The sequence below is a fragment of the Lactuca saligna genome, chromosome 5, assembly GCF_052625555.1.
Source record: "Lactuca saligna cultivar CGN05327 chromosome 5, ASM5262555v1, whole genome shotgun sequence".
NCBI lineage: Eukaryota > Viridiplantae > Streptophyta > Magnoliopsida > Asterales > Asteraceae > Lactuca > Lactuca saligna.
In genome coordinates this window covers 228,993,534-229,009,777 of record NC_136421.1, presented here as the reverse complement: position 1 = coordinate 229,009,777, position 16,244 = coordinate 228,993,534, and the positions used below count along the sequence as shown (strand labels likewise).

Below are 16,244 nucleotides of genomic sequence, written 5' to 3'. Positions count from 1 at the left end.
AATAATAGTGAAGAATTAATAAGAATTAATTTTGTGGCTAAAAGACATTAATTAAATAAAGGGGACTGGAATTGTCAATTGTGTGATAGTTGAATATTGGGGTAATGGACTCCATATTAGAGGGGTGGACGAATTTTATGTGGAAACTCATTAGAAATCGTCCAAGGCCTCTAAGGAGGGAGTACATGGGCTGCTTAGGGCCTAAGCAGTCAAATTAAGGTTTCCTTGTTTGATAACCCTAATAGCCTCACTATTTAAGGACCCTTAGAGCACCAAAAATGTGGCCAAGAGTTTCCTTAGGGTTTCTAGACGTTTTTGGGTGCCTCTCCTCTTCTCCTAAGTCATCCTCTTGCTCTTGGTGTTTGTGAGCCATTAGAGGTACTACCAGGGGCGGACGCAGGAATTAGTAATAGGAGTTGCACAATATTTTTTCCCATCACACATAATATAAAACATTAAAAAAAATCCGGTCAAACATAATATAAAACATCTATTCATTTAATACAATTTTTTTTTCTGGTTAAACATAATATAACAACGATATAGTAGAATTTAATTTTGTCCTCTTCGTGCAGACATCTTTTGAAACCGCTCCATTACTTTTTCATTCTCAACTTTCGCAAGTGCTTCGGTCTCGACATTACGCAGCAATAAGTTGTTCAAAAATTCATCGCCAATTTTGTTACGCAAGTCGCTCTTCAAGAGCTTCATCTTTGAAAAACATCTTTCTACACGTGCGGTTGCTACGGGTAATATCAAAGCCAACTTGAATAGCTTATAAAACAAAGGATAAGATTGATGCTTCCCCGTACTAACCATCAAACGAGAAAGATCGGAAATTCCTTTCAAACTAGCGAAGCGCTCATCTTTGATGCAAAAGTGATAAAATATCTTAAGTTGTCCGTCAAGGTCTATCATATCTGAATCATCAAAGTCATACTTGTATAGCTTACCCAACTTGAATAACTTTGATTTGTCAAATTGTGCAAATGAATCACAAGGGCTCAAAGCACCCGTGTATTCTAGTAATTGGGTGCTTGTTTCACTAAATCGATCCCGATATTCTGTAAGTTGCATATCTACCACCGTGTTGAAGATTTCAACCTCAAAATGAAACCTATTAGTCTTTGTAGTCCTACAGCTTCTCGCACCAATATAGAACTCTTCCATATCCAAAGTATCAATTTCGTGTGTTTCACAAAAAGAGGATACTTTTGGCAAAATGCTAGCAAACCCTATGTTTCTAAAAGATTGCAATGCCTCCATTGTCCCTCTAACCATCGAAGCCGCTTCTAAAATGTCTAGATCTTTTATTTGAAGTTGCTGTGACAATGTACCCGTGAGGTGTAAAATGTCATACATCATATGTAAGTAAAACACGAACTCATATGATTTAAAATACGCTAAGATTCCAGATGCTTGTTGACAGTTTTCCAATGACCCTCCCTCCTCTTTCACAAAATCTAAAACTACAAGAACATCTGCAAATAACTTCATCAAACTTGTGAGTGTGTTGAAATGTCCCCATCTTATTTCTCCTGATCGAACAAGTGTAGTCTCTTGATTTAACCCTCTTCCGATTTCAAGTTCACCACTACACAAGCCTTTTTGCACCCTTTCTCTTGCTTGCTCTCGTAGTAAGTCTTTTCTTTTACACGATGCACAAACTACATTAACCACCAACGAAATTTGCTCAAAAAAGTCACTAACACCATCATGCTTCTTTGCTATAGCCACAACTACTAATTGAAGTTGGTATGCAAAGCAATGTACATAAAAATCCATGTCATTCTCTTGTAATATCAAAGCTTTCAAACCATTGAATTCCCCTCGCATATTGCTAGCCCCATCATAACCTTGTCCTCTTATCTATTAAAATTTAAAACAATTAGTATATATATATATATATATATATATATATATATATATATATATATATATATATATATATATATATATATATATATATATATAAATTAAATTGAAATAACAAAAAAGTAAAGAATAAATTACCTGACTAAAACTCAACTTATTACTTGTAAGTACTTCATTTATGGTGTTTTTGGGTGTCAAAGAAGATGTATCCTTCACGTGCACTAGACCTATGAATCTTTCTTTCATAAAGCCAAGACTATCGACATAACGCAAAACAATAGCCATTTGTTCCTTTTTTGAAACATCACTAGATTCATCAACTAGTAAAGCAAAGACATCTTGACCAATCTCTTCACGAATATTCAAAAGTACTTCTTGTGCAAAACATTGCACAAGTTCTTTTTAAATTTTAGGGGAAATGAGTTGATTGTTTTTTGGAGCATTTTCTAAAGTTTTGTTGAAAATATCTTCACTAGTCTCTCGCATGGCTTTTATCACTTCAATGTATAGCCCTCTATTTTCCGAGTTAACCGGCTCATCATGACCACGAAACGGTAAACCGGTTTTCAGTAAAAGTCTAACAACAATAATAGAAACACGTAATCGAGCTTTATATTTATGATACTCTGCTTCGGTTTGCCTCCTCAAGACTACATTGATAGCTTGTTTTTTCCCTCAGTAAAAACTCACACTTTTCTTTTGCTTTGTTGTGAAAACTATCAATACCACCCACATGAGTCCGAAATGCATCTTTTTTATTCCAAGTATCAAAACCTTGGGAAACAAATGCATCTCTTCCTCCTTTTTTTCCCATGAGGTCCCCACACAATTAACAATATAAACAATATGCACTATCCTTTTTCACACTATATTCCAACCAATCAAAGTCATCAAACCATGAAGGAACGAATCTTCTAAATCTATTACCTATTTTTTTTTTAGGAAACTTATGTGCCCTTACTTAACACGGTCCTTGAAGCAAATATTCTCTTCTTACATCATCTCTTATATTTGGTTTGTAACTTGTAATCAATGGCCTATCCGTCGGGTCCTTTGGAAGATCCTTCAAGTCAACATTATCATTAGGTTGGTTAGAGCATTGTGTTTGTGGAGTTGCATTAGAAACCGAAGGGATTGATTGATTGGTAATTGGTGTTTGTGGAGTTGCATTAGGATTAGAAACGGAAGGAATTGATTGATTGGTGATTGGTATTTGGGAACATTCTTCACCACTTTCATTAGGATTAGGTCTTTATCTTTTGGTAAAAAAAAAACCACTTAGTTTAACCTATAAAAACATAACAATGACTTCAATATAACAACTTGCTTTCACCTAATCAAACAATAAGTTCAATAAAAACATAACAATTACACCTAATCAAACAATGACTTCAATAAAACAAGTTGCTTTCACCTAATCAAACAATAAATTAAATAAAACATATCAATTTCACCTAATCAAACAATCAATTCAATAAAACAAGTTGCTTTCACCTAATCAAACAATAAATTCAATAAATCAATATTTTAATATTTAAGAGTTTAAAATTAAAAAGTTCTAATTTTTGAAAAAGTTAAATATGATTAAAACCCTAGTATTTTAAAAGTATACAATACACCCTTATACTATATGTAACATTAAAAGTCTATTATTATATATATGTATGAGTAAAGAGTGAGTCTTACCGTTAGTAGGCCTCAATCACAAAGCTGGTCTATAAGGGGTGTTTAAGGAAATTGCTTATAAAATGGCAATTAAATGGGTATCCACTCTTACCCACCGCATTCTTGACTAGTGGAGGGTCGTTAGCCGAACGGGTAGGATTGGAAAGAAACCTTCCATTATAAGTATAATGAAATACAAGTAACTAAATGCTTTTACAAATTCCCAAATCATAGTTACTTTAGGAAAAATGTGAAATTGTATGCTAATCCATGGAATCACACTTCATACCCTTGTCAAACGTTAGTGGAGCGTGCGTGGTTAACCGACACACTAATTTGGGATTAACATTGGTGGCGAAGGGTGGCTTGATGTTTATCATAGATCAATGGAGCATGTGTAGCTAACCGACACATTGATTAGGTGATAGTAGCATTGAGTGCACCACGTAGATTCGTATGGTTATTCACACCTTATTTGTGATCCTCGGCATCCCAGTCATAAATAGAAGGGAATAATCGAGATTAAACATGCCATTGAAAAGTTAAATGAATCTCAAAAAGATCTAGGAGTTTCAATTCATTTAAAACTTAAATTTCCTTTTCGTTTTTCACGGTGGAAATTGGTAAATCGTCATTTACCTACCTTCAAATATTCTGCAATTAGATTACGGCATCCCTCTTCTAGGTTGCAGAGTATTGTGTTGGATCCTAGCCTCGATGTTTCATTTGGGTGTTACATCAAGGATTCTAATCAACTTAAATTGAATCTTCTCCCATTTTGTAGATGTCTAGTTATGACAATCATGGTCTTCCCAAATTCCATGAAACAAGCTTTCTAAATGAAGATGATGTTCCACGATATGATCAAGGAACAAGAAATCATGCTTCACTTCCTCCACCTCCTCCAATTATTCTCCCTAACCTACAAGTTCGAAGGCTTGAAAAGTTCAAGATCACTCAATCCCTTTTGGCAAGTAAACACAAAGATGAGAACCTTGTGTGTGCACACATCTTAGAGATGAAGTCACACATTGATAGGTTAAGGATGTTGGGTGTCGAGATTTCAGGTGAGTTGATTGTTAACCGGGTTCTTTAGTCGCTTCCTGAATCATCTAGTGAGTTTGTTAGAGAGTACTATATTATGGATCATGACGTGACCCTCATTGATCTCACCTATTTGCTTATAGCTGCTGAATCAACAATGATTTGGCGTGCTAGTCAACCAAATTTGTCTGGTGAATCAAAATCCCAAACTTCAATGGACATTGAAAATGGTGATATTGAAAATCTAGAAAATATAAACTCTAAGATACTTCCTTGTGCCATTGCAAAAGAGTCCATTTTCTTTTATTGCTAAAAGAAAGGGCATTGGAGACGAAGCTGCCCTATTTACCTGAGAGATCTAAGAGATGTGAGAGTCAAGACATATCGCTCTACTTCAGGTAAAAACCATTAACTAACTCTTTTAAGTTCCTATTCTAGATTCTTAATACATGATGTGATAAGATTACATATTTATGTTTTGTAGGATCGAAGAAAATAGAGGAATCTTAAGGGAAGAAGTGAGTTGAATCTAATCGTGAAGAAATGGATTTCAATCGCATTGCTTGAAGATTAGATTCTTGAGCTACTACTTGGAGTTAAAATAGATTGCTAAGAATATGTAATAACATAGTTTTTCAATTGAATTGCATTGTAAGGACAAATTTTTCTGCAATAAAATAGAATTTGATTTTATCTTATTTATTTATCCTTGCAATGGCATGTATGAAAAATTGATGTTTGAAGGTTTCTATTATTAGAAATAATGGATTTGATTCTTAATTATGTTATTTGTGGAGATGTCAAGAATTTACCAAATACGGAGAGTTTTTCATCATCCAAGTTTCAATTGGACAGAAACTTGGAATCATACAACTTGGTTGCGTGATGAATGAAAACTTTTATATTTGGAAATTAGACAAATTCTTTGACAAAGTGTCAAATGAAGGACTAGGAGATCGAGTACACTAGGTTGTGCGTTGATCAAATCCACCACAAAGAGAGATAAGATATTCATCATGATTTACTAAAAGTTTAGTAAATATGATTATACTTATAAGATTAAGTGTAATTCTGAGTTGATTGAAAGAGTTTCAATGAATAGTAGAACAGATAAAGAAGAATCAAGTAGGCAGAAAGATAAAAGTTTATGTATTCTAAGAAGAAGGGAGAGTACCTTTTATTGTGTTTTATGATAAGTCTTAATGATTAAGAACCATATCTCAATTGATCCTCTAAGTAAGTCTTGGTGCATTTGTATGTCTAAGAAAAGGAATCGAGAATTGTGGAAATGGTTAAATCAAGAAGTCAATCATACTTCATTCTAATATCAAGTCTTAGAGTTGTACTCCAAGATTATTAATTGAGTGACAAGTATTAAGAAGGTTTATAACACTTAAAAAATGTGGAATTTGGAAAAGTTTTCTTATTCTTTCACATTTGAAATTGGTAAGTTGTGTTGTCTTGGAAAAGACAAAGACCAACTAGGACCAATTATGTAAAGTTTTTTGTCTTGATAAGAACTACACTAACTCTTGAATATTTGTTTTGTCTAGAAAAGTTTTCTGACAAGCGAATCATATATGTCAAGAGGTCAGTGGGAGTTTTAATGATCTTGAAAAGTTTTCAAGAGCTAATCAAGAATAAACCTAATCAACAATCACTAGCACACGACTTGAGGTCCGTAACCTATCGTGTTGAAATATACTTGTTTCTGTGCCATTCCAGTTTAGTCAACTATACATGTGAGTTATATGAGTTCTCAATAGATTGCATAGGGGCAAGGCACTTTGATCAATGGAAAGTACATTGAATTATAGGGGTGAGCTGCTCAATAACTTGGAAGCAATGGTAGGACCCTTAATGGCAAGATATTAAGAAGAACAAGTTTTGTCCATTAGAGTTTGGATTTGTCACTAACATTATCTTGTGATTATGGTTATGACAAATTCAACTGGATAATAGCACATACACAATAAAATCTAAGTGTAATAAGGTTTCTCTTCTTCATGATAATGATTATGAGGAAATGCTTTCACTAAGAGAGATTTTGAAGATAGCATTATGTAATTCGGGTTTCTCAAATTCAACTATGATTACAGCATCCCTCTTCATAGTTAGAATTGTGGGAAATGGAAAATGGGTCTGAACATTTTAGACTTATTGTTATAAGCTCTAGAATGGTTTAGACACACACATGAGTTATCTAAGAAAAGGTGTATGAGGTTGAGAAGCTTAGATAAAGTCTTGTCGAGGCATCTTAGTATTAGAAATATGAACTTAAGAAACTCAATAAGCATTGTTTTCTAGAAGTTCAACTGTTTTTTGAATACATGTCAAGGCTAGTGGGAGCATGAGTGTTATGCTGGTATAAATATAATAATCATGTTAGTGGGAGCATGATAAATATGGTAAGTTGCAAGTTAGCAATATTAATTATAGAAAACAAGTGTTTTAATTTGCATAGTTTCAAGGGTTGAAAAGTTGTTTTCCTATAATTAAGGGAGAGAATTTTGTACTTCGTTTTGAAATCTAAGAGCTTAGATCAAGAAATTTTAATCAAATTTAGTCAAATATATGAATTGCATTCTTAAAATTCGATTATGATTACGGCATCCCTTTTCTTAATTCGAGTTTTGAGAACATGACAAATAGAAATATTATGGCAAAAGAATGATAAAGTATCACGTCTTTATGTAAGACATTATGCTTCGTGTTCCATACGCTTTGAGTATAGGATCGATCGCATATGCTGTAATAATTGACTGTTCTAAAGTTTCCAAATGCCTAGAGCATTATGAAGGAAAAAGGACTAGAACCGAACATGACTAAGTTTATTAAACAACTATCAAAGGACAATCTAAGGTTCGCCAAGGATTGGTTGCTTGTGAATAGTTAGAAGTATAGTAGTGGATGGACCATACTGACATTATTATTACAAGATTTGATAATGAGTTGTCATATGGCAAATGTGGAAATGTTTCCATATTGGGAGCTGGATGTTAAGAATCTATATGTCTAGATTAGAAACTTTTATGCAGAAGGATATTCAAAGGAATGTACCTTGAATATGAAACTTCGTATCAATGGAATTGTCTTGCAACAATATCCAATAGAGGACTTTGTAATTTCATTGGCAATAGTCTTTGTGACTTTAGTGAAGTGACATTACGAAAGGATCATTGCATAAAACGTTAGAATATAACATATTCTATAAGTGGCAAGAATTTGATATTCTTACCCTTGTGATAAGGATTGGGAGTTGTGAAATGAGGATGATTGAAAATGTGTTCATTTGATCTATTTCACAAAGTAAGGACCATAGGTAAACATTGTGTGCATGCTAAGAGCATGGGACAATTGTAGTAATAATTTAAGTAATAAGTTAATTAACCGAAACAATATATAATGACTAATCGATATGGTGATAAATAAAATGTGTTTTATTTATACTCAAAGATTTGGGACCATATAGGATTAGTATTATTCTTGTCTTTCACTTTGTATGTTTTGACTTCCTGAATAATCAATTATTTAAGAATAATCAAATTATTCGAATGGTCCACAATCGTTCATATGTTGGAAGCAGGTATGAATGAAGATTATCATGAATTGGTTTGTAGATTGTCTAAAGTGTATTAGACATAGCAAAGGTTTGCTGCAACGTTCATGAGTGCTTATGAATATGATTTTGAGCATTAGATTAATCCCACGCTCACAAGAATCACTTTATAGATTTTATCACGAGTGATTGTGAGTCGATAATATTGTATATTCTTGAAACCGAGATGTATGAGTTGTTATTTGCTGGTCGGTTGCATATTGATGATAAGTAAACACACCAGTAACTTGGTGCTATAAAACTTATTGTTGTGTGTGATTCAATGAGTGAATGTAAGTCAGCATATGAGTCGAAGTTTATCCATTCCTTTTACCCAAAATGGGATAAAAGCGATATCTGCGGGTCTCTCGATGATTTAGTGATGACACCTAAGCGCTTGGCCAAGCCGAGACTAAGTTGATGTGTTCAATTGTAGTCTGTTGTCAGTCGTCATAAATCGGAAGTCGGGAAACAATATAGAGAGAATGATTCAAATTCATGTCTTATGTCTGTACGATATCTTAATAATGGAGGATTATATAATCCCTTATCTAAAGGACACGCTTCTGATAAGATCAGATTTGACAACGGATTTTGAAAGCTACAGATTGCTAATCAGGATCTGAAGTCATACGCAAAATAGTTATTAGACTTATCCAAGTGGGAGACTGTTGTATTAGTGTCTAAGTCCATAACTATTTTGGTATGTACTTGACCCGATTGTGCATGGTCCTTTTGGGTTGCCTTCACCAAAGCAACTTGATAGGATGATTTATGGAGAAAGAGGATTAATTATGATTTATTAGTATATTATATGAATAATATATTAAAAGAGAAATCATATTGTTTAATTAATAATAGTCAAGAATTAATAAGAATTAATTTTATGGCTAAAAGACATTAATTAAATAAAGAGGACTAGAATTATCAATTGTGTGATAGTTGAATATTGGGGTAATGGACTCCATATTAGAGGGGTGGACGAATTTTATGGGGAAACCAATTAGAAATCATCCAAGGCCTCTAAGGAGGGAGTACATGGGCAGTCAAATTAGGGTTTCCTTGTTTGATAACCCTAATGGCCTCACTATTTAAGGACCCCTAGAGCACCAAAAACGTGGCTAAGAGTTTCCTTAGGGTTTCTAGATGTTTTTGGGTGCCTTTCCTCTTCTCCTAAGTCATCTTCTTGCTCTTGGTGTTTGTGAGCCATTAGAGGTACTACACTTGTGGTACTTGCTTTCAAAGCTAAGGAGATTCAAGGAACTAGTTGTTATTACTATATAACAACAAAAGGTATGCATTCTATTCTTCTATGTAGATTTCGAAAATAGTAGTAGCATGCCAGGTTTCTTTTTGTGCTCATAAATATTTATAACTAATAGTGAAAACATAGATCCAATTAGAGTCGCATGCACACATAGGATTGTTTGTATAAAACCCAATATATTTAATTAATACTCATTATATTTTCAACATGTAATATTCATTAATTACTTTTTTTTAAATAATTAAAATAATTGGTCCACAATCAATCCTATATGTAGACAATAGATAGTCAGAACACAATCAATCCAAATGTCATTTTATGGGTTTTTATATTTGGATAAAATTCCAGATAATACTTTAATGTTATAATTACAATAAATATAGTAATAAATGAATATCAATTTCAATAATCATCTTAACTTTTTATTTCAAAATTTTCAAAATAAAGGACATTAATTTATTTTGTTTATTTATTCAAATTTAAAAGATAAAAAACCAATTTTAATAATTCATTATTTTTTCTTATTTTCTTATAAATCCAAAGTTCTTAAATATTTAGACATTTATATATATATATATACATATATATATATATATATATATATATATATATATATATATATATATTAATTAATCCATTTAATACATAGGTCTTACACACACACACACACACATATATATATATATATATATATATATATATATATATATATATATATATTGGCCCAGAATCAATCATAAATAGTAGAAACATTTGAACCTAACTCTCTTTCTCTCTCTCACTCACTCACTCTCTCTCTCCCTATATATATATATATATATATATATATATATATGTAAAAAGAGAAAGAGAGAGAGAGAGAGAGAGAGAGAGAGAGTTAGGTTCAAATGTTTCTACTATTTATTGTGTGTATGTATGATTAATTCTTGACCAATCATTTGAATTATTTTAATAAATTAATAATTACTTTTTTAAAATAACAAAAATGATTGGTGTACAATCAATCCTACATATATACAATAGATAGTTAGAACACAATGTATATATATATATATATATATATATATATATATATATATATATATATATATATATATATATATATATATATATATATATATGGGAAAAGTGAATATACCATTAAAGGTATATAAGTTTAGATACCGAACAAACCATACTACGTCGTTTTGTATCATATAATATATTTTACTTATCCAATGTGCTTATAATTTAACTTCTAACTTGATTCAATTACATGATTTTTATAAATTATACATTTTATTGTACAATATATAAAGCCTTAGTAGGTGTTTAACAAAAAGATGTGATTTAAGAGAAAGATTATAGTGAAATATCAAAAATTTTGAAAGTAAATGAAATTGGGGTTGAAGTTTAAAATCGTGTTTATATATATATATATATATATATATATATATATATATATATATATATATATATATATATATATATATATATATATATATATATATATATATATATATATAATTTTATTTAAACTAGAAATTTTTGGGTTACTTAATGTCAAAAAATCAATATAAGCACATTTATCTTTTTTTTTTATTTTTTTATTTTCCTTTCTAATATTTATTGAATATTTGAATTAGTTAATGGGCTATTTTATGTCATAACTTATCAATAAGTAACTATAATGGGTTCTCACCCGAACTTCGAAATTCTTATTCGGTTTATTAAATTAGCTATTCGACCTCCCTTTAGAAACAAAATTGAAAAACATCCCCGACAAAATCTTTAATGTTGATATGCGACCAAATAAAGATGTTCCACTTTATGAAAGTTTGGGAATTCAAGACCTTAAAACCTTCACAATTCTCATTTGGTATCATGGCATCCCTAAAATGTGGTATCATGGCAACCCTAAAATCTGGTAACTTGTCTAAAATGGACTATAACATATTAATAATGATATATTTAAATTGAGTTTGATTATCTGGTTTTTATAAGTTTATTTATAAATATTTAATATACACGTATAACAGTATTAATGAAGAGAGCTACTTAGAGAAGGTGAGTGTTGGATAAAATGGTGAGGGTGATGTTTTGGAGATATATTATATTTTGATGAACATATGGTAGTGTTAGTAATTTTTAATATCTGATTATTCATAAAATATATTAAAAATTAATATTCTATTAAATGTGCATTATATAGTTGATATGTTATAAAAGGCTATTCATTGTCATTTAATTAGTTTTATAAATTAGAGTTTAATGACTACTCTAATATCATACATACTTATAAAACTAGTATTTTTTTTCTTGAACCTCATGCATTTAAAACCTCTATCAAAATTTGCAAACACCTCATGCATTTGAAATCGCCTATTTTAATGAATATCACTCAAAAGTCTCTTATCCATGCAAGTCTCTATTAAAATGCAAATTATCGATCTTATCATTTTATTATTTAGTGTATGTTTCGCATTTTAATAATAATATTAAGTGTTTATTAAATTTCTTCTTTAAATTATTATTAATAATAAGTGGTTTTAAAACTAATGAATAACAATTTTAAATGATAATAACATCAAATAATAAATTACATTTAGCTACAAATAATTTGTATTTTAAATGAACATCGTTATTAAAATTAGAAAATGATGGCATAAGTAAAAATATAATTAATCAATAATAATTGTTAAAAATAATACTAAATATATAATCATATTTAATTCTATTAATGAGTAATGTAGGTTGATGTCAATGAATATTATTATTCGAAATAATAGAGATTATATATATATATATATATATATATATATATATATATATATATATATATATATATATATATATATAATATTTAATTAAATATTGTTTACATGTTTGTATTTTCATTTTTCTTCAAAACAATAATTAATTAAAAATCATGGATATGTCATATTATTCATATTATCTATGTAAGCCTTTTTTAAAATACAAATTGTCTATCTTATCACTTTATATTTTAGTATATGTTTAATATTTTAATTATAACTATAAATGTTTTATAAATGAATTATAAAAGTTTCTTTCACATACTAATAATAACAAGTGGTTTTAAAATTAAAAAGCAATAATTATGAATAATAAAATCAAATTACATGGATATTTCATATTATCCATGTAAGTATATTTTGAAATGCAAATTGTATCTTATCACTTTATTATTAAGTGTATGTTTTGCATTTTAATAATAATATTAAGTGTTTATTAAATGTATTATTTAACTTACTATTAATAATAAGTGGTTTAAAACTAATGAATAACAATTTTAAATGATAATAATAGCAAATTATAAATTACATTTAGCTAAATATAAATTGTATTTTAAATGAACATCATTATTGAAATTAGAAAATGATGGAATAAGTAAAAATATAATTAATCAACAATAATTGTTAAGAATAATGCTAAATATATAATTATATTTAATTCTATTAATGAGGAATATGGGTTGATGTCAATGAATATTATTATTCTAAGTAATAGGGATTATATATATATATATATATATATATATATATATATATATATATATATATATATATATATATATATATATATATTGTATACATGTTTGTACGTTCATGTTTCTTCAAAATAATAATTAATTAAAATTATGGATATATCATATTATCCATATTATCCATGTAAGCTTTTTTTAAAATACAAATTATCTATCTTATCATTTTATATTTTAGTATATGTTTAACATTTTAATTATAACAATAAATGTTTTATAAAAGTTTCTTTCATATATTTATAATAACAAGTGATTTTAAAATTAAAAAACAATAATTATAAACAATAAAATCAAATTACATGGATATGTCATATTATCCATGCAAGTCTCTTTTGAAATGCAATTTGATTATCTTATCACTTTATTATTTAGTGTATGTTTCACGTTTTAATAATAATATTAAGTATTTATTAAATGTATTCTTTAACTTATTATTAATAATAAGTTGTTTAAAACTAATGAATAACAATTTTAAATGATAATAACAACAAATTATAAATTATATTTAGCTACAAATAAATTGTATTTTAAATGAGCATCATTATTGAAATTAGAAAATGATGGCATAAGTAAAAATGTAATTAATCAATAATAATTGTTAAGAATAATGTTAAATATATAATTATATTTAATTTTATTAATGATGAATGTGGGTTGATGTTAATGAATATTATTGTTCAAAATAATAAAGATTATATATATATATATATATATATATATATATATATATATATATATATATATAATATTTAATTAACTATTGTATACATGTTTGTATATTCATGTTTCTTCAAAATAATAATTAATTAAAAATCATGGATATATCATATTATCCATATTATCCATGTAAGTATTTGTTAAAATACAAATTATCTATCTTATCACTTTATATTTTAGTATATGTTTAACATTTTTATTATAACAATAAATGTTTTATAAAAGTTTCATTCACATGTTAATAATAACAAGTGGTTTTAAAATTAAAATGCAATAATTATAAAAAATAAAATCAAATTACATGGATATGTCATATTATCCATGCAAGTCTCTTTTAAAATGCAAATTGTCTGTTTTATCATTTTATTATTTAGTGTATGTTTTGCATTTTAATAATAATATTAAGTGTTTGTTAAATATCTTCTTTAACTTATTATTAATAATAAGTGGTTTAAAACTAATTAATAATAATTTTAAATGATAATAACGTCAAATTATAAATTACATTTACCTACAAATAAATTGTATTTTAAATGAACATCATTATTGAAATTAGAAAATGATTGCATAAGTGTAAAAATATTATCTCAAAGTTAATGTCAACAACACAACCATTTTAAACATATATTTTTCAATATTTTAACAATATACTTTTAATCTTCGTTGCGCAACGTACGAGAATTCATCTAGTTTATGTATAAATAGTGGATGGTTCCCAACATTTGACAGACAAAGGAGTTGATCTGTATATAACAATTTTTCTTTATATATAAAAATTAGTAATTTAAAATGTTGTATAATACAACTATATAAATGCATAAATTATTGTGTTTGACAAAAAAAAAAAACTTTTGTGTACGAATCACTTTCACATTTTGACGAATACACATAAATCTCTTGCATAATCATTGATCTCATCAACATAGATTGCTTGAAGAAATGCTAAGAGTCTTTGTTAAAGAAGACCACTACACAAGTTTTACTTTGTCGAGCAATTTCCACATCAAGAAGACGTCACAATTGATCAATAAACAAAAAGTATGTATTTCTTTTATATCTTGATGATTCAATAATATGGTTCCATCTATGGTTTATAGTATTATACTGACAAGTGGTATGAGAGGCACAATATATATTGAATTTTCTATTTACATTCTCATTTTTTAAATCTTTTTTTTTTTAATGAACAAAAGTTTTCATCGACATTGTTTAACCGGAAGTAGTTCAATTGTCAGAAAATTGAACAAGATGATAGTATTTGGGCTGAAGTTCTTTTTTTGCTCCATGAATATAAATATGTGTTTAAGGAAACCATTATTAATTATTAATAATAAATAAAACATAACTGGGGTTGTTGAGAGGAGAAATTCAATTGTTATCCTCCACCCAAAATAGCACGATCCATTTTAGTCCAAGTTCTAATTTATTTAAATCAAATGAAGGTTGGGAAATAAATCTTTTATAAAGTTTTACCAAAAGGTTTAAGAAAAAGTATATCTAAAATTATAAAACAAATTGCTTCAAGTTTGTTGCGTTAAGGTTGTTTTATGCAGCGATGTTTTTTTTCCACTGTAATGTGTTTATGGCCGTAAAATTTCTTACCAAGATCTTCGTTTCATGTTTTTGTACTTTATATGTGATTGGTTTGAAATTGAATAAAGTTTTTGTGCAAGATACCACCCAATTAATTTTTGTGTTTTATTATTATTTAATAGTAATTGTTGAGTGTAATGGGTTATGTTGGGGGGCTAAGAAAAAAAAAAAAAAATTAGCTTTCGTTTTTGGTCATGGAAATCACGATGGGCCCACTTCATTTCATTTTTTTTTTTTTGGAATTATTTTTAAATTCTGAAGTCATTAAGATTTTTATAAGTTGTACCCTTATCTACTCCTATTAGTCTTTATCAAGTGAAAGAAAATTTTTAAAAAACACTTATTATTATAATTAAAAAATGTTAGATATATAATAAGATATAAAGTAATAAGATAGAAAATTTATATTTTAAAAGAGGCTTAAATGAATAATAAGACATATCTATGATTTTTAATTAATTATTTCTTTGAACCAACACAAATATATATATATATATATATATATATATATATATATATATATATATATATATATATATATATATATATATATATATATATATATATTCCATAATATATGATTGATAATATGAATCTAATCTAATTACATTTAAATTTCAACCACGACAACAATGATTGAATTAAAAGAATACTTAAACCAATATATATATATATATATATATATATATATATATATATATATATATATATATATATATATATATATATATATATATATATAACAAAACTTACAAATTAAAAATTTTAATATAATAACATGGCTCGAAAATGGTCCAAAGCCCTCAAACTGTGACATCCCCATTTTCACGGTCAGAAAAGACTGATTTTGTTTATGTTTTATAAAAATCAGAGTATTTCTTTTAATAAAAACGTTATGGAAATTGTTCCCAGAAAAAAAAGCATTATAATTTCATTATCAA

The 16,244-nt window shown here is 28.0% G+C and overlaps 1 protein-coding gene across 1 annotated transcript in view; it reads right to left on the bottom strand.

The window, feature by feature from the left end:
• Positions 1-552: 552 nt before the first annotated feature.
• Positions 553-16,244, bottom strand: part of LOC145046331 (uncharacterized) — a 125,775-nt gene continuing 110,083 nt past the window's right edge. Inside the window, exons 3-4 of the mRNA XM_078994616.1 lie at positions 2,014-2,249; positions 553-1,869 (exon numbers count right to left, since the gene is read on the bottom strand). Of these exons, the coding sequence (XP_078850742.1) occupies positions 553-1,869; positions 2,014-2,249 (1,553 nt within the window). The remainder of the gene's footprint in view (positions 1,870-2,013; positions 2,250-16,244) is intronic.